General features: G+C 47.9%; 2 protein-coding genes across 4 annotated transcripts in view; one reads left to right on the forward strand and one right to left on the reverse strand.

Moving 5' to 3' along the window:
• The window catches only part of KIAA0319L (KIAA0319 like), a 33,569-nt gene that overhangs the window by 805 nt on the left and 14,001 nt on the right, over positions 1–18,763 (forward strand). For 2 of the 3 annotated variants that reach the window (XM_021375498.1, XM_021375496.1), the window contains exons 2-5: positions 5,804–5,970; positions 10,696–11,393; positions 16,131–16,422; positions 18,289–18,390. In XM_021375498.1, coding sequence (XP_021231173.1) covers positions 5,804–5,970; positions 10,696–11,393; positions 16,131–16,422; positions 18,289–18,390 — 1,259 coding nt within the window. Of the gene's footprint in view, positions 1–4,734; positions 4,874–5,803; positions 5,971–10,695; positions 11,394–16,130; positions 16,423–18,288; positions 18,391–18,763 lie in introns of those variants that run through there. The other variant, XM_021375497.1, reaches the window with a different exon arrangement.
• NCDN (neurochondrin) lies at positions 529–4,380 on the reverse strand. Its single transcript, XM_021375505.1, has 6 exons — positions 4,246–4,380; positions 3,156–4,142; positions 2,531–2,760; positions 1,867–2,091; positions 1,526–1,668; positions 529–1,241 (listed from the first exon to the last, which is right to left on the reverse strand). Exons 1-6 carry the CDS (start codon positions 4,339–4,341, stop codon positions 805–807), a joined length of 2,118 nt encoding a protein of 705 aa, XP_021231180.1. The 5' UTR covers positions 4,342–4,380; the 3' UTR covers positions 529–804.

Here is an 18,763-nt window from a genome sequence, read left to right on the forward strand (position 1 = left end):
GTTCACTTAATTTTATTTTCATAATACTTACCTGAGGCTCTAAAAAGAGGGAAGGTCTTTGCAGGTTGAGCAACCCCTCTTCCGTGCAAGCTCACAAAGCTCCGCCTGCACATCCCATCCCTGCAGCAAGAGGGAATGTAAGCAAACACCACAAAGCTTCGTGTCTGTGCCTCGTGCAGGCGTGTTAGAGGGCAAACTTGGGATGATGGTGGTGGATGTGAGCAGGTGAAGGGCCTTTCTGCATCCCCCACACACCAGAAGGGGACGGACCTGTGCTAAATCTCAGAGTTACTCTTGCTGCTATTGTTAGAAGTTAAAGCTCTTCCTTTTGCTGCCTTTTGCAGCCTTCTGCTCGTAGTGCTAAACTGCCTCACTGACATGCAGGCCTTTGACAGCAAGGTGATGTTCTGAAGGGGTTACTGGGAGAAAACTGGGAGGTGTTACAGGGAGAAGGAGGCAACCTCTCAGTGCCTTGGGCAGAAATAAATCCCAGCGCTGCGTGAGTTTGAAAAATGAATAGAAAACCTCTTTAATAGTCCAATGATCTGTTCTTAAAACAAAACACTGACAGAAGATAAATTAGGCGCATCTTGAAATGTTCTGAAGCAGCAACAGTTCTGCATGTCAGGTTCTGGAGAGAGAAAATCCTCAAGAGCTCTGCTGCATCGTTGGTTCTATAGAGTTGGTCACTTAAAGGTTTCTTGTCCTTGCTGGCACCAAAGGGTGCATGAGAAATGCTGAACAGATGTCCTGCAAGTGTCTGGCTTCATGTTTCATATCAGGGTGCTGCTGAAAAAAGGCTCTTCATTGCCTGGATAGACACTGTTCCAAAGCTGCCATACCATAAAGGTTGGCCCACTCCTCCCCGTGGTGTGACAGGATCACTTCCCTGCATGGCTCGCTGGTTCTGACCAGCTCAACCAGGACACCCTGGAAAGCAGCGACGAGCTCGAAATCCACTGAGGCTGCAGTGACACGTGTCAGTAACTCTGAGAGCCCTTCCAGCCACTGTGCCTGGAGGACAGCTTGTGGCAGCCAGGGGAAAAGCGGCACGCAGCTGGCCAAGGCCTGCATCCCCAGGAACCAGAGCTCACGGATGTCATCCCAGGCACTCACATAGGCAGGGGATATGGCCAGGGCCAAGCCATGGCTGCCAGGGTCTGCTTGGGCTGTGTGAGCCTGGGACAAGAAGTGAATGGCTGCTTTGAAAAATTCCTTTGCAGAGCCAGTCTTCTGAAGAACTGAAAGAAAGAGGAAATGAATTAGTTGATACAATGCCTACTTGGCCAAAGGAGGGACCCTTTGGGCTGGCCCGCAGCAGGGCTTCCAGGGAGAGCAGAACACCATGCTCCATGCTGCTTCCCAGCCATTCAGCCTGCATATTCCCTCCTCCTCTGGGATTTTGGTTTTGTCAAGCTACCAGTGACAAAAACTCTGCCTGAAATGAGGTCTGTTCCCCTTATATTCTGGGGTCCCCTGTCTGTGCAGAGCAATGTGCAGCTTTGCCATTAGGAATGTGTCTCACCTGCTGAATTTGAAAGGATCCTTGCCATCATCAAGCCCAGAGTGGCAATGTTGGCTGCTAGCACCAGGTGATCCCTCTGAGGTAGAAGGAAGGGAAGAGACTTCAGCAACGTGTCCATCAAAGAAGAGAAGGTTTTCTCCTGCCTAGAGAGAAAGAAAACCCTGAGCAGAGCCAGACACACTTGATAAAAGCAGCATTAAAAAAGTAACGTGATTGGCACTGGGAAAAGGGGCATTGCTTTTTCAGTACAAGTGTCTTAAAAGATCCTGGAAGTTCATCTCGCGTTGCATCCTCTTCCTTCCAACTGATGGTTTTAAAACAGGCTTCCGTGGCTCTGTTACCTGATGAGGTCTGGTGCAGTCACAACCAGGTTAAGGAAGATCCCACATAAAGTCTGCAGGCTCATCTCGGTGCTTGTCAGGGGACTTGGGGACTGAGACTGAGAGGTCAGCACCTCCCACTGATGCACAAAGTAGTCACACAGTAGTGCTGGTGCCCCTTCTGAGATAAGGATGTCTCTGGGTCTGTCCTCTGCTGTTAAATGGCAAAAACCAGGTAGCAGAAATCTGTAAGGTGGAAAAAAGAGCCACAGAATTGGTACTGCAGAGAGAACAGAAAGGAGAAATTACTCTCAAAATCAGCTCAGCCAGCAACACAGTACCGAGTTCCTTATGCCTGAGGGAAATGTACTGAAATCTTACAGAAGAGACCATGTAGGCCGATCTGCTTCTATAGAGGCCTTATTCTTTGCCCTGCTTGCTATTGCATATCAAGGCTTTAGCTGCTTCCAGAAGTCTTTCCTTGCCTCTTAGTCTCTGTGGGCAGCTGCCATCTCACATTAGTCATACATGGAGAGCTGCATTGCACTGTGGCAGTTCCAGTTGCCTCTTTCACAGCAAAGGATCAACAGGAACTTGACCTAAATGCAGGACGCATTTCTTTGAGCACAGGAAAAAAGAGTTATTTTGTGTTGAAATGCATTAGCTCTGTACTTAAAATACATACCGCAGAGCATCCTGGCCTAAGATGGAGCCGTCACTGCTGACCAGCCCAGCTGTCTGGGGAAGATTCTCTGCTGGGCCACCCTCTTTGAAAAGCTTCTTGGTGTAATGAATAAGGAAAGGCAAGAGCTCACAGATCTCTTGCTTGAGGGAGGATGTCTCTTCTGCCATCCAGGCTCCAAGGATTCGAACAGAAGCAAATACAAAAGGATCTTGTAGCTCCTCCTCTTTAACCTGTGTAAAGAAGAAAACAGATAATAGAAAATTACAGCTCATGAGCTACCTCAGGCCTGAAAAACACAGTGGGCCAAGATGCATATTGTGTCTACACAGCTATGGACACGAGCTGCTAGAGCCACTCTGGACTTCTGCAGCTACAGTAGATGCTGATTTTTTCTTATTCTGAGGTAGGAAAAGGATGGATCATAAAAACAAGAATCATAGTAATCACTGAGTAGTTAATTTGCTGTCTTGTGATCTATCAGACTGGATGCATCATACTGTAACCACATGCAGGTCAGAGGCCAGTAAGACCCAGTTAAAGCACTCCAGGAGCTGTTTAAAAGCCTCCCAGAGAAATCCACAGTGAACAGACATCAAATGTGTTCCTTGCTTTGAAAGTTCTTTACCTGTCTCAAGTAAAATACTACAGCTCCAAATGCTTCCTCCATGATCCTCATGAGCTGCATTCTCTGTGCTTCATCTAGCGGTGATTCCTCTTCTTTCAGACACTCTTGGATCCCCATCTCGATAAGGACATAGCAGGCTGTTACCACTTCTTTTTTCCCCTCCACCTCCAAGGGATCAGGCTCCTCTAGGGTTAGGCGGACTTCCACACAAGCCAAGTTCACCAGCAAGGCCAGGAACTTGCTGCCAGTGCTCCCTGCCGGGATCCACTCTGACCCACAGGCCTGCACGAGGCTGGCAGCAAGCTTCAGAGCAGGGTCCCGCTGTGACTGGCTGAGTTTACTGCCCAGAATGTTGGTCAGCCCTCTGTAAAGCTGATGGAAGCACTCAGAGCCCTGTGAGACTTCTGCAAGTGGTGGTGAGAGGGGGATGAAGCAAGGCAAAAGCTCACACAGCTCAAACTTGGTCACGTCTTCAGCCTGGACAAACTCCTCAGAGAGCTTGCTGAGCACGGCCAGGAGGTGTGGAGCATCCTTCTGCCAGCACTTCACCTCTGCTACAGCCAGCAGCCCCAGGAGCAGCGTCAAGGCGCGGTCAGAGCCATAACCACCATTCACATAAGCCTGGCACAGGGCAGAGACCGCTCCTTTGGTCACCAGCTCCCTGGGGCCCCTGGGGGTGGCCAGGACAGCGGTCAGGCACTGGTACGCATCATCCACCATGGACGTGCAGTCCGGATTACAGGGGGAAACCAGGACGTCGCTGAAGGTTGGGATTTTGTTCAGGATCTGCGAGTGGCCGGCCAGCTCCGGGTCGGTGCAGAAGCATGCCAGCAGGGTGAGGCCCAGCGCCCGGAACGTGTGCTCGGGGCAGCCCGGCGGCGCCTGCCTGGAGCTCAGCAGGCGGTTGGGAAACGTGAAGCCAATGGCGTCGAAGATCTGGCGCCGGGTCTTCGTGTCCAGCTCTCCGGCTCTGACCGCTTTGGTCACCTGTAAGGTAAAGACAATAAATAGCAAGAAGCCTCGCTGCGGCTTTCGCGTGTTTACAGCACCGACGAGCAGAGGCCCAGGCCCGGCGGTGACGCAGCCGTACCAGCAGCAGGGCTGCCAGCTGCTCGCTGTCGTTCCTGGCGTCCCTCAGCACGTCCAGGCACTTCTTCAGCGTGGCGGCTCCGGGTCCCGAGGCCATGGCGACCGGCGCGGCTCCACCCGCGGACTGGCGGCTATTTTCTGGATAGCGAACAGAACCCGACCGCCATACCGCACCGCGCTGCACGCGCGATCCGCCCCGGACGCCGCCGCCGCGGCCTCGCAACGCTTCTCGGCCAATCAGAGCGCTCGCGCCGCGCCGCCAGCCAATCAGCCGCCTCCTTATTGCGCAGTTCTCGAAGCCGCGCCCTGTGGGCAAATCCCCCGCGGCGGCGCTGCCGACCCCGCCCGGGGCTGCGGGAGGAGCGGCGGCTCGAGGCCCCTCCCCGTGCGGAGCCGGGACAGCCGGCAGCGGAGCAGCGCAGAGCCGAGCCGAGCGGACGACGGCGGCCCTGACGCTCCCGGTGGGTCGGTTCCGTTTCCGGAAGGTGTCGGTGCGCTTCCGGGCTGAGCGGGCGCCCGGCGCTATGGCCGCGGGGCAGGAGGCCGCGTTGCCCCCCGGCCCGGCGCTCTGGAGGCCCGGCAGCCCGGCATGAGCCCGCGCAGGAGCAGCGGAGCACCATGCGGCCCTGGTACGTGCCCGCTGCGGGGAGCGCTGCCCCGGGCTCGGACAGGCCGCGGCCGGGCCGTGGGGTGCGGGGGTTGCGGGGTTCGGCCCCTGCCGGCTGCGGGCGGCTCCTGTGCCCCGGCGTCCCGGCCCGGTTCTGTGTGCGCCTCTCGGTGCCCGATGCGTGGGGTGGATTCCCTCCGGATTTAGCAAATAACGAGATTTAAGCGACGTTCTGATGGGTGACGCCGATTGCCGAGCCTTCAGCGGTGACAGGTTGAGCTCCTTGTGCCCAATAAGGCTCCATCCCCCCTTGGAAATAGGCGCTGTTTATTGCCTGTGCAGTATGTAACATCTTGCATCACACGTTGCCTAGCGCTGATTGGGATTTCAGGAACGTCTGTGCCTCCAAAATTGACACTGGGGAGACCGAGAAGCATCAGTGTTTTCTGGTTTGTGCCCGCAGAGCAGAACGTACCCGTATCTTAGCACTGCTCAGCATTGCTGTGTTGTGCTCGTTTTGTTTGTGGCTGGCACCAGCTGGCACCGACGTGTGAGCAGTGACATCGCAGCACGGATGTGCAGGGTTTGTCAATGTCTGTGTTATGCTGGAGGAGCTGAGTGAGGATCCGTTGCCTGTGGCTTATTTAAAACCAAGAAAGTCCCAAATACAACTTTGGGATCCGGTAGTTTATGCTGTTTGGCGTTTTGCTGCTGAAAGTGATAGAATCGGGGTGGGGAATCACGAGGCATGCTGTAGTTCAGCAAATGGGAATTGTGCTGCTGAAGGTCTCATTTTAGTACTGTGACACTGGTGGTTACTTATCTGCTGTGCTTAGCTGCTGATAAGATTAGATGTTCCTTTTCCTCTGCAAACGCTCTGTGCTCTTCATCATGTTGAATGAGTCCATGCAGGAATATACCAATCTCCAGTGGATATCTTCTGTGTTTCCAGAACCCCGCTGCTGCCCACAGAGGCCATGGAGAGGAGGTTGGAAGCCAAGCTCAGCATTAGCGCTCCATTTCTGCCACAATACTGCCGGGGAAAACCTGCGAGGGAGCTGAGAAGCCTGCAGCTGCTCTACCTGTGTGCTTGCCTGTGTGCCTTGTGCTCCTCAACAGGTGATTGTGCTGCTCTGCCTGGGACTGCGTCGGTATCTTGGCTGTTTGTCCCTCTCACGCCTTTGAAATATTCAGAGAGGAAGGTGAAGTTATTAGCTGCTAGCCTTTGTTTGGTTTTCATCCAGCTACAAACTTGATCGTTGCTAAATGAGCTGTCAGAAGTGTGGGATAACCAAGGCTCTCTGGAGAAGTGTGGGACGATGAGGGGTTGTTTCTTATAATGCTGTATCACTTTGATACCTGACTGCTGTTAACCAGGCATTTGGCAGCAGGGTGTCTGTCTGTCCCACGCGGCTCCTGTTGGGCATCTTCACACGTGCTGCTGGCTTTCAGGTGTTTGGATCTCACAGGGAGCTTTCTCTGAGATAAGAATCCTTTTCCCAAAAAGGAACAAGTGATATCTGGTTAATAATTTCATCTGAGCAGTACTTGAAGGAGGTTGGGAAGGTGGGAGCGTTCTTAAGCACCTAATGTTTGAAAGTCTCCACAAACACTGTGTCAATAGTTGATTTGCCTGTGGGTAATTTTTGTTTGTTTTTGTATTTCCTGTTCAAACTTGAGTAACCAACCTCCTGCTCAAGTAAATACACCAAATGGGTTTCTTACATGGAAGCTTTCTTGTAAGGACCTGGGTGCTTGGGTGTTTTTTCTTTTATTTAAAGAAAAAAAAATCAGATTCTGTCTTTTCAGAGGAATGGGTTAAATTTCTCTAAGTGTTTTAAGGCCTCATCCTCCCCAGGAGGTGGTAGTTTTACCATGAGTGCACATAGCATTTATCAGATCTGAGTTAAGGTTGTTCTCTGGGTTTTACATGCAGGTTGATTTGCAGGTTGAAGACAGTGATGGCTGCAGTACACACTGATGCATGTGACAACTACCACACACTGGAAGGTTGCTATGTCTTAATGGTAGCAAAATATGGAACTGAGGCTGTTCCTCTTAGTTTCTTTCCCTGTGGATGCATTCTGTAGGCTGCCACAATGTCTCTATTGTTTCACTGGGCATTCCTTGGCACCTACTGACAGAGAGGTTTGATTTAAGCTAACAACCTACGTGACCATAATCTGTTCATTTAGAACATGGGAAAACATAGTTGTATTCCTGTTCGGAGCAAAAGGTTCTCAGTACTTTGTGTTTGAATGACGTGTCAGGTGGACTGTGTTTCCTTTTAGATAGGCTTCGTACTTAGTGTTTCCTGTCATTGGTAATAGCTGAGAAGTGCAGAGCCATGAATCAGATGTTGTTCTGGACAGTGCTGTGGTGTTTGAGGGCTTATCTGCGTGGGTGAGTTAAAACCATGAAGGCCGATGCGTGTACAAAAACAAATGTGATTACATTTAACGTAGTTATCCCTCCGTGGAAGCTTTTTTTCAGTAGAATTTTTGTTCTTTTGGTTTTGTGCGCCTCACTTAGGGAGCAGAGTTGGTTAAACTGAAGAGGAATCATAGATGGACAGAAATGAGTGTGCTCATGCGGAGTTACCCGAGGAACTATGTTGACATACTTGGTTACGTGTGACAGATTACAAAAAGACCATGCAGCCGAGTTGTTAATCATTAATTCCTTATCACTAGGGATTAACTGCCTAAGTCTATGAACCTGAGCTTATTAATAGAAACTGTTCTTAACCGTTTTGTTTCCCCGCTGTTCAGCAGAGCTGTGAGTTGCATCACAGGAACAGGAACTCCACCGATTGAGGACAGCATTTTCTACAAATATATACTAGAGAGGAAAAAAGGACAAAAACCAGTATGAAGGAGTGACTAAGCACACAGTATGCAGCAGTCGTGTGATTGGTGTTGTGCAAGGCTGGTTACCTTTCTGGAGCTTAGGACAGGACTTGTTCACAGGGTTGTTCCTGCTGGAGATTTTCTTTGCATCCCCTGAAGTTGCTGGCCTGACCCAGCCTCCAGGTTCCTCTGTGCAGCTGCCATGCTTACAGCATGAGGAGCTGTAAGGGGCTAAGCAGGTGGCTTCTGTCTTAGGAAACCTAAGTTGGTAACTCTGCCTGTGCTTACAGCTGCCTCCACTTGTTTGGTACAGGTCCATGCCCTCCCAGTGCTGTGGAGGTCCTCATTTGTAGGGCTGCAGATAGCAGTGTGGAGGTTTTTCTGGCCCTTAGAGTGTTCCTGGAGGATCCAGGGAGGCAATGTTTTGTGAGCAGGCTGGGTGAATTTTCCATGCAGACCAGAGGTGAAATGCAAATGTAGACAGAGGAGCTCTGCTTTCTGCCATCGTGCTTCGATGAAGCTGTGTGAATTTGTGACGCCTGCCAAACACCGTGGGAATTGCATAGATGAAAATCAGTGTGGTTCTATGAGAAATGCATATCTTCAGTGCTGGCCTTCCATATTGTGAGTTGCCTGTTTAACTTCTGTTGTTTCTGTGAGTTAATTGAGCTTTAAGCTATCTGTGTAGAGCAATAGAGAAACCATACTGGCTAATTACAGATAAACGTGTCCTAGGTGGGCATTACCAGAACTTTGGAAATGAAATCTGGATGAAATATAATTCTCATCTCTGCATTTTGACTTCGCTGTGGGTTAAAAGAGAACAGAATGTTCTCAGCATGGTGGTGTTTTGTCAGCTAGGCTAAATCCTGACTCTGGCATACCTAGGAGATGCTGATGGAGATTAGAGTTTTAAATTTTAGGTGCATACGTATAATGCTTGTCTATGTAGTGACTTTTTTCACAAGTGATATCTTCCTGGGGAGCACTTAGATTTTAAATGTGCTCCATTCTGTTTGTGCTTGGTTCTCAGCCTGTTACTGGAACGCTCCTGGTGAGTTTCCCTGGGCTCTGGACTGAGCCTTAGTTTGTGTTGTATGCATGAACCAGGGCTCACACCTGAGGAGTGATGGATGAGCCCTGGGTTCAGGAGGAGCAGGGTTTTTAAGGATGTGGAAAGCAGCACTTTCTGCACAGGAAGTATTAGAGAACCTTAAACAGAGAGTGAGGGTTTTTTGTTGTTTTCTTCTTTTTTTAAGACTAAATCAAATCTCTACAGGTAAGATCCTCTTGAAATTCACAGCAGTAGTGTTATCCTTCCATTCATTGCCTGTTTTTCCAATTCCAGTGTGTGCATGCTCACGTGCTTCTTGTGCTCACAGCCCCTCCTGGTGCTCTCCCCTATTTCCACACCCTCCAGGTCGGTGCCAGGTGCTCTTCCCTGCCTGCACACAGCCACGTGTCAGGGTGACTGTCAGCCCCAGTGCTTCAGAGTGTAATGAGGTCAGCTGCTGGCCCTGGGCAGGCAGGCTGCCTGTCTTCTTGCTCTCCAAGAAAATGCTGTGCTGATGAAGTGTGACAACTGCCGTGCTGATCTTAAAGGTGCTGCTGTCAACATCTCTTTCTGTTGAACATATGCAATATTTCACAGATCGCAGTTTCTCAAGTGGAGAGCTTCCCCTCCTTTTTGCAGTTCTGGGCTCAGACACCTGCAGAGAGCTCTGGTCCCTCGTGACTCGTTCACAGATCTCAGGTGCCTTCTGTTGTGCCTGGTGCTGGCTTGCTGGAGCCTTGTCTTTGGACTGCCTCTGCTGTGCTGGCCTCAGAAATAAGCTATAAATAACACTTCTTCCTTCTTTCTGCTGTCTCGTAACTTTCCACGTGGCGTGAGTTCCCTTTTTGGGTTGAAATTCTTGATGTTGCAAGAGAAGGAACATGAAAATGGCCATCAGCCTTTATTTTGAACAAGTGTGTAATCCACTCTGGGTAAACAAAATTAATGTGTTTGAAAGCCTTTAATGATGAGTAACAGAAGAGCTGTGACACCCACTGAGATGTTTGTGATAACTGGATTACAGTGAAATGCATCTGTCATTGCTGCTCGCTTTCTTTGGTCATATAATGTTATCCCAAAGATACTGGGGACTGGGGACGAGGGGGAAAGTCACAGCAAATTTGTGCTGCCAACTCTGGGTATTAACTGTGATTCAGAGGATCAGAGTTCATTGCCACATCAACAGCGTGAGGTAAGTGCCTCCGTGGCAGGAATGCCGAGTTCTGAAGTCAAATGATAAAAGTCACCAAGGTGGAAAACACTGTGTTTGTGTCTCAGTCTCACAGAGAGTCTCCCAGGGTTGTTGTTGCAAGAGATGGAGGCTGACCACTGCTTGTGAGCTCCACATTTGATTAGAAAAATAGGAAAAAAAAAAAAAAACAGAAAGGAAATTGAGACTACTTTATTTTAACAGGGGAAAAAAGAAGTTCCTCATTTGTGTTGTGGTCCTTATGGGGAGGGAGCCAGGTCCAGAGCATGGACTCCAGCTGCACCACTCAAAAGTCCAATGGTGTAGTTTGTAAAGTAATCTTCCAGTAACCTGTTATCCCTTGGATGCTGAACACAGCACAGTGTAACAGTCCCATAGGTCATTAGTCTATTTTTAGGGAGTCCTTAATCCGCAGAGCTCTGAATTTTGGAAGCCTTTAATCCATTGATCCTTGCCAGCACTCCGATTTTTCATGCTAGAAGAAAAAAAATCTGCACGTAAAGCAATTGCTGCTTTACCCCCAGTCTGAGATCTGAAGTAACTTGAATAATAAAAAACATGTTTGACAGATAATTGCTTTTATAGTGTGAAGCAAGGCACTGTTACTACTTCATTCAAGGGTGGCTATGGGCAGAGTACACTAATTTTGTCTTGGCGATAGTGATGAGGATTTAGTGTCGACTGCCTTAAAAAACTGAGAATTGTCTTTGTCTTTCCTCCTTCTTTCCTAGATGCAAACTGGAACGGATCTAAATGTGAGCCAGGGAAGATCCTGCTTGGTGGACGTTTGGGATCATGGGAAGATCATCACTTACAGCTTCTGGAAGGCTTTCACACTGTGCAGTCCTGTCAGGCTGCTTGCTGCCAGAGCCCTGCCTGTGATGCCTTTTGGTTCTTGGAAAATATGTGCATCCAGGTGAACTGCACTGTGCCTGCCACGTGCCAGGCGAACAGGACTGGCGCTTCTGATTCTGTTTTGGTGTTTTTAAAGAAATCCAAAAGCACTGAGCACTTCTTAAAGCTTCAAACGGAAAATGACGTGAAGACCTGGCTTCGCAGGTGGTTAGACTGGGGCAGCCCAGTCCAGGGGAAAAAACGACTGTGGAGGTCTTTCCAGAAACGGAGCTTGGCAAATAACAGGTTGCAGCTCCTGAAAGGGGACACTGCAGCAAGCCCCAGTGATGAGGCTGCAGCCAGAGCATCAGACAGCAGATCTAGAAGCAGCCGAAGTGACACAGAGCACTTGAAGGATCAAGTACTGAAGCACCTAGGGGAGGACAGGGCTGTTCCTGGGGCCCATCCAAATCAAAAGAAAGACTCGCTGAAAAATGGGCAGAATCCACAAGAGCAGAAAACCAAAAGCCCGTTCCCTCCTAAGAGCAATAATGTGAATGGATCTGGTGATGCAGACAGTGTTGGCTTCCCACAGGTGAGTATGATTGCTGGGACTGCAGTGGGGCAAACTTGGGCAGCTGTCACTCTCCTGCTCTTGCTTTATATAGATTTGGACTGTTTAAATGACAGGATAACTTTCTAGATGTCTGTTTTCAGCCTTCTGTCAGCAAGGCAAGGACAAAGGTTCATTTTCTGCTTGTTTTTTTTTGGGGGGGGAGGAGTGAGGGGTTGAGTTTTTTCCCCACTTCTTCCTATTTGGGATAAACTGTCTTTGAGAAGGAAGATGGAAATCATAATCATGCTTACACTTTGTATAAAGTCATGGAGCATACCGGTCAAGTGAGATGTGATAGTGGTGATGTCAGTGGGAAGCACCTGGGAGCTGAAAACTGTTACCCAGTAAAGTACCTTTTTGGATCCACAAAATCAAAGGAACTGTTTTCTTTGGAGTGCTGAATTGAGGCAGCTAGGTACGTTATTTATAGACTTTTATGCATGGGGTTTCCTATCTCAGCCTGCTTACTTGAGTTGGCATCTTCACTTTCTGTTCTGTTTTTGAAGGCTTTCAGTTTTTCAAATCCCCAAAAGCTTACGTTGGCATTGGTTGAATGAAACCAGTTCAGTCTCTGCTCCAAATATGTGCCACGTTAATCTAGTAAATCTAGACGTTAGTCTTAAGGTTGTATTTTTAAATCTGCCAGCATATATATATATATTTTAAACACATACCAAAAAAAAACCCACAGATGATGATGGTTAAACAAGAAGAATCCTGCTCTGTGAAACTCTTCTGTACATATCTCCTGCCTCGTCTCCAGGATTTGGCACTGTTGTAGCCCGATGCCTTTTCCTGTTGCTGTGTTCCTGTTCTGGAAATGCCTGAATTTATTTCTCTCCCTTGAATGCAAATCTTGGTTCCAGGTGGGGCTGTGAGCGGAGCGAGCCACCGCCCCGCAGAGCAGGATGTGGAGAGCAGCCAAGGAGCACCACGTGGAGCTGCAGGGCAGCCCTGCTGCTGCCTGAAATCATGCACCAAGACTTTACAAATGTTTGATTTTCCAGCACCTCGCAGCATTCAAGGCTGACTGTAGAGTTCACCTTTCCCTCTGCCCTGCAGTATTGCAGCATTTCTGCCCTACTATTTTTTTTCCATCTCATATTTGGGATTTGCACAGTGACCCAGCTCTCTCCTTTGTAATGCATGTAACCTCTGGTGAGACTTCTTTTGCTCTTGAATGTCTGCTGCATCTCCCTGCTTGTTCAGCTTGTAGTGTGTTGCATTCTGAGTGTTCATGTTATTACTGTTCAGTGCCTCAGTGAATGGGCTGCAAATATTAAATTACATGGATTAATCAGTCGGTGAATATTGCTGAGCATCCAATTTTCCCATCTGTAGAAGCACTCCCCTTTGTCATTCAGGTGCATTGTAGGGTGTATGGGGGGGAATGGGTTTCCTGCACCTTACTGGTTTTTGCTAGCAAGGAAATCTGCATCTTCCAATGGAATTCTGGTTCATCACAACAAATTCTTACTAAAAGGTACTGGCTGTGATGCAATTCCTGGCAACTGCATTTCTGAGGTTTAGGAATACAGTTTTTGAGGAAGAATTAAGAAAAACCACCTTAACAGGAATGTGGAGTTGAAGCTGATTCTGCCTGGCCCTAGGCTAATTCCTTGGCTAGCAAACCATCCAACTTTCACCAGCAAAATATAAGTCAAGCTATGCAGCTGTCCTCACATTTCTGATCTGAGAGCAGTTTAATTTAGGCCAAGGATACAACATTCAAGGCTTTGTGCTTGGGCCCTGGCCAGCCTTTGCAGGAGGGAGATGCCAGAGTAGGGATTTTTCCAAGCTGGGTCGATTTGGGGCCAAAATAAGTAAAGTTACACACACGGTGAAATCAATAGAATTTAATCCGAGCTAGATTTGATCAGGTACATTGTTTCAGTAGGTGAATGCAGTGCTTCTAATGCTGCATTTGTAACACAGATTTGGCAGGTAGGGTGGAAGCTGGAGGAAATCACTGCGTGCAAAGCAGTGCATGCTTGGGAGCATCAAACATCTGAAGTGGAAGAGAATATGGAGTGCACGGCAAGGAGAAAATAAAAGGATTCCCCTAGAGATGTGGGGAATGGTCAGGTGACTGTTTTAGGAAGACATTGCCTCACTGGGTTTTAATTTTCCTCTCACAGTTCTGACAGCTCCATAGCCATCTGCAGTGTCATTTGCTAATTTGCAGCTAGCATTCATTTGTGGTTTTACTACACCCATGCTGTAGTGCCAGAGATGGGGGAAGGGGAGGGTACCAAGGTAAACCGCAGTGCACCCTGCTCGTCAGTCCTTAACTGAGGAAGGGAAATTTGGGCTTGTCCTTTAGTGAGTGATATCTTGCCAGGAACCCAAATCTTTCCACCTTGTTGTCAAAATACTTTGCCAGTTTTTGAATCTGGCAGTGCATGTCACAGCCAGTCAGAAGTATTTAAGTGCAGCACTGCTGACGAGAAGGGCTGCAGCAGCACTGCAGCAGTCCTGCAGGCAAATCATAGCAAAATCTGCAGCCTTTAAAATGGGGTTTTTGCAACAGAGCCAGCAAACAGCTGAAGATGCAATCTAAGCTGCAGGGAGCCTGTTTTGTATATGCACACCACTCTCACCAAAGAAAGGCCCGTTTAAGTTGAAGGATGAAACAGAATTCCTGAACATGGGTGTTCTTCTTTTAAAGTACATGGAGTGCTGGTTCTGATGCACGTAGCTGCTCTGTTTGAATGCTGCAGACATAAGACTGTCAGGCAGGGGGAGAGATCACTTGTCCCAGGACAAAGGCAGTTAGAGGCTGGAATAAAAAATGCCTGACACTCACGTTCTCTTGGGCCAGTAAGCCACTTTTCTCTGTTTTGTAAGCTAACAAGATAGGACAGCTGGCAAACTTCTAGTCTTCCCCTCATCTATCCCCGAGAATGAGATCTTCTGTTCTTTGCTTTAAAGAATTCGGGGTTATTGGGTAAAGATAAGAAATGTCTCAGCTTAAAAGCATCAGAGGCATTTTTGACTGTTATGTTGCCCCAGGCAAAGCTTATCTATCTCGAGCTGTACACAGACATTTGGCTGTCAATTCATCCTGAAGACTTCTGGGAGGAAGAGGGTCTTTCTTAACTGTCAAGTATTTTAGGCATTTAAAGGTGTCCCAAGGAAGCATCCAGCTCAGTGAAGATATTACTGAGCAAAGCAGAGCTGCAGCTGCTATGCCTTATTTGTGACAGCTGTTCTTGCAGCCCGTGGGGGTTGATTCTCGCGAAGCAAAAAATGGTTCCCGGTAGCGGTGTGCGGTCACGGGGGCTTTCCCCTTCTTTGCCTTCCTGAAGCAGTCAGTCTTGAGTGTCTCTGAGCTCCTGCCCGGCTGCTGAGCTCACATAAAGTTTTTCTGACTTCATCTTAACTTGGCAAGAGTATGCCAGTATCTCCAGTTGCATAGCTGCCAGTCTCGAGGCTGCTGCTGCAGAGCAGCGTGGGGCAATGCTTTCAGTTTTGTGACTGGGGAAGGCTAACTGTGATACAGAGAGAGGAAGTTATTTGCCTGAGACAGCAAAAAATGCTTCTGCAGAGAAACCTTCAGTGCCTCCATTGCTGGCTGTTCCAGTGCATGCAGGATAGCTTTATTTTTACAACCAGCATTTAATATTTTATAAGCCCGGCCCATTTGCTAGCAGGATGTTGCCCACCATAATCTAGAGCACTTGTTTCCTGGACTGAATGCCAGAAGCCTGGTAAGGCAGAAAGGCCTGAGAACGTTTCCTCCAGTGTGAGCTTTTGAACAGCTCCTGTTTTGGGGAGCAGTGGTGGGCAATCCAGTTCCAAAACACTTCCAAAATCGAAAACAGTGAGTTGCTCCATTGCAAACATTTAGCAGATGTTCCCCCAATAGGGTTAGCACGACGAAATGTGCTGCACACGTGTACTTTATGGTGGAAGGTGGATTGTCAAGAATACAGCCCGGTGGACGATGAGCTGGAAAGGGGCTGGGTGCTGCCCAAGGAATTTTCTGATGAAAGAAAGGAAATTGTTCCTGCCACTTTGATTATTTTCAATAAAGCGGTTCATCCCGTGTGGATGTGAGCAAGCTTTCTGCCCTCAGGCTCCAATCCCTGCCCCAGCAGCGTCTCCTCTGGCATGCACTGAGGCGGTCGTTCATGTCAGGCCACCTTGCTTTGAAGAGTGATTCGGAATAAATTTCATCTGGCTGAAAATATTTGATTATTAAATAAAAATGCCATCGCAGCCCTCCCTCTGTGTGCTTGCCAACTGCGCAGCTTTAGTGAAAGGGAGACGTGGCCAAAATAAATGCCCCAAATGAACCCCGGTTCCTGATCCTTGTTTTCTGCTCCTGTGTTATTCCCCCTCTCTGTTCTTTTAGTCCTGCTCGTTGCAGTTTTGAGCCCGAATCTTCTGTCGTGTCTGCCACGTCAGCAGCAGTGACACTTCAGCTGCTGTACTTAGATCTGAGGTCTTAAGTGGTGTTTCACTGAGCTAGGAATGGTTTCTCTGCTGTGGAATAACAGGGAGAAACGTTTTAGAAGCAGTAAAACATCATCCTTACAGGGAAAAACAAACCAGGGGCTTCTCAGGATCCCCCAAACAGAAGTGATGCAACTTTTGGTGGAGTTCAGTATATAGAACAATCCAATGGAATTTTGATCCTCTGTGAAACAAACACAGCGGGACAGAACTGATGTTCAGAGCTCAATTCAACTAAGACTACTCTTTCCTTTCCAGACCCATGCAGGAACACCTGCACCAGAGCCACCAGTGTTGGCTACGTTCTCCAGTCCTGTGGCACTGGGCTTGACAGCTGCTGGGAAGACGGAGAAGCCTGAGCTGCCAGATGATGCTTTCGTCCAAACCCACTCCTCAGATACACTGCCCACCACCAGCCCTGCGCAGGGGAGAAGCACAACGAAGATGCAGGCTGCTACTTCTGTGCCAAGTGGGGTTCCCACAAATAGTAGTGTTTCTCCAGGCCAGACAAACAGCGCTGCGCCGCCGAGTACCACTGCGACTACACCAGGTGAGAGCATGCAGGGATCCCTCATCTCTTTGGGTTTTCTTGAGAAACCATTGCAGCACTGAAAAACACGAGGTATTTTAATGGTGGTACCATCAGAAGAATGCTGAGACACATATTAGTGCATGCAGTGATTGGTCCTCATTAATTTATGAGGTCCTGGAAGGAGATACTGGCCTTGTAAATCTGCTTGTGACCATTGGGTGTGTTTCCAGGAGCAGCTTGAAAGTAACTGTGATATCTTCATTCCCAAAGTGCAAGTTGGGATGTGGTGTGAGGCACAGTCATGGGAAGCGTTCTTTCAGCAGCTGTGACACGTTGCTCTCGATCAGGTTCAGCAGAAATCTTAATTAATGTCTGTTCAAAATGGAGTGCATCTGATTCTCTTCCATCTCTGAAATGTCAGTGCACATAGAGAGCAGCGTGCTTGGCCATTAGCCCGTGCTGTGCTTTGCAGCAAAGTGGCATTTCTGTTCACATTGGTATTTCTTAAAGCAAACATCTGAAGATGTATGAAAACAGAAACGCACTTTGGGCAGCTCTGTTAGCCCACACAGGCCATTAGCTCATCCCGTGAGGATGTGTGCTCACACTGACCGATGTGTACTGGCCATGTGATAGCCCTGAATTCAGTTAATCCAGTTTTCTGAATTTCTTTTGAATTTAGGGTTGCTTTTCCCTTACAAGGAAACAAATGGAAAGCGTGAAGGAAACATTGCATCCAAGGACATTTTAGGCAGGAAGCTGATTGGATGCCTGTGCTAACGAGTTAGCATTCTTTTTAAGGACTTAAACCCAACTAAAACCGGAAAACTTATTCAAAATATCTTCGGTGGTTTGTGCTGGAAAAGCAGCATAGCCAGGGCCTCCTTGTTTTGCTAAATAATGCAGAGATGATCACGTGAAGGGTATTTTTTTCCTAAGAGGAGTTTTGGGTTTTTCTCTGTTTGTTTTCTGATGAGGTCAGATTTCTTTTTGCCTTGGAACTCTTTGCAGCTGAAAGACTGATGGGGCTATAAAATCTCAGGAGGTGGAGTAATTGAGAGGAGGGGAAAAAGGATCTGATAAATTTGTTTTCTTTTAGTTAACTGGTTAAATCCAATAGCTATTAAATGGATGGAAGAAAGGCTAAATGTTTACTGATATTTTCCATGTCTTTCTTTATTTTTGGTACCTATCTTTGAAACATTGGTGGGATCAAACTAGGAAGGAGTAAGCTTTCTTTATCTGCCAATTTATTTGAAATGGTATTGAAGGAAATGTCATAGTAAATGCTGCAGTGATTTCCTATTTGGAAAAGAAAAGGATAAAAAGAAAATATAAACAAAGGGAACAGGTTTGTATTTTGAGTTCCCGTACTCAGTGCTGTAGCTATGCAGATTTTAGAAAATCTCTTAACCCCCAAGCAGTTTTTCAACTAAGAAATGCCTCGGATTCTTCATATATTTGTAAAGATCTGAAATTGCAGGTTGGTAGATAGCAATGTTTGTCTTGCTTTGCTATGAGACTGCAGCTGGGTTCTCTGCCAAAAACCTGTCAGCAAAAAAACCCTTCACATCCTGCTGGACCTGACTGAGCAGAGGCCCCTGTGCAGGGCCTGGGGTCACGTTTCAGCTCTTCAGAAAAGGAGCTGGAGCTGCCCAGTATCTGCCAAGAGGCGAAGGTGATGGAGTAATTTTGCCCATTAGTGCTTGTGCTTTAACAATGAGACTGAAACCTGAAGCAGGAGTTACACTGAGTGATGAGATGTTTACAAAATACAGCCTTTTGCTGCTGATTTTTATCCCACAGGCTCTGAAGCCAAGGTGGTTTTTATGTACGCATCTAATGATTCTGTTTCTCCTTCAATTCCGTCTTTCTCCCTCTCAGTTATGAAGGAGCTGGTCGTTTCTGCTGGAGACAGCGTAGAAGTGACCCTGCCAAAGAATGAAGTTCAGCTGAATGCGTTTGTGCTGCCTGAGCCACCACCTGGTAAGGCTTCCCTGGGGATTCTGCTGAGGGCAGGTGATGGTGATGTGACAAACAGGCCTTACAAACAGCATTAAATAAGGGCAATCTTGAAAGTGTCTTTTGTCAGAGAGCAGTTTGCATGTACAACATTTTTCTGCCTGTGCTGTGATCTCATATGCTGCCTCTCACAGAAAACAGTGAGACCAAAAGCATTGAAGGTGCCATGAGATCGTTCTGTTGGGTTTGGGATGCTGCATGTTCTCAGTGCTAGGTGAGGAAGCAACTCTTCAGCACCTATTGGTGATACTTGCTGGTACATGCCAACCTCTCATAGCATATGATCTCTCATTTGGTGATTTAAATCATCTTGTTTGGGGGCTTTGACAAGCTGAGG

Source organism: Numida meleagris, chromosome 22 (assembly GCF_002078875.1).
Source record: "Numida meleagris isolate 19003 breed g44 Domestic line chromosome 22, NumMel1.0, whole genome shotgun sequence".
NCBI classification, from domain to species: domain Eukaryota; kingdom Metazoa; phylum Chordata; class Aves; order Galliformes; family Numididae; genus Numida; species Numida meleagris.

Coding starts and splice junctions, on each gene's coding strand:
- NCDN (XM_021375505.1), bottom strand. CDS start 4,341: ATGGCCTCGGGACCCGGAGCCGCCACGCTGAAGAAGTGCCTGGACGTG. Junction 2,092..2,530: donor TTAGGCCAGGATGCTCTGCG/GTATGTATTTTA, acceptor TCCACCTTACAG/ATTTCTGCTACCTGGTTTTT. Junction 1,669..1,866: donor ACTGCACCAGACCTCATCAG/GTAACAGAGCCA, acceptor CTTTCTCTCTAG/GCAGGAGAAAACCTTCTCTT.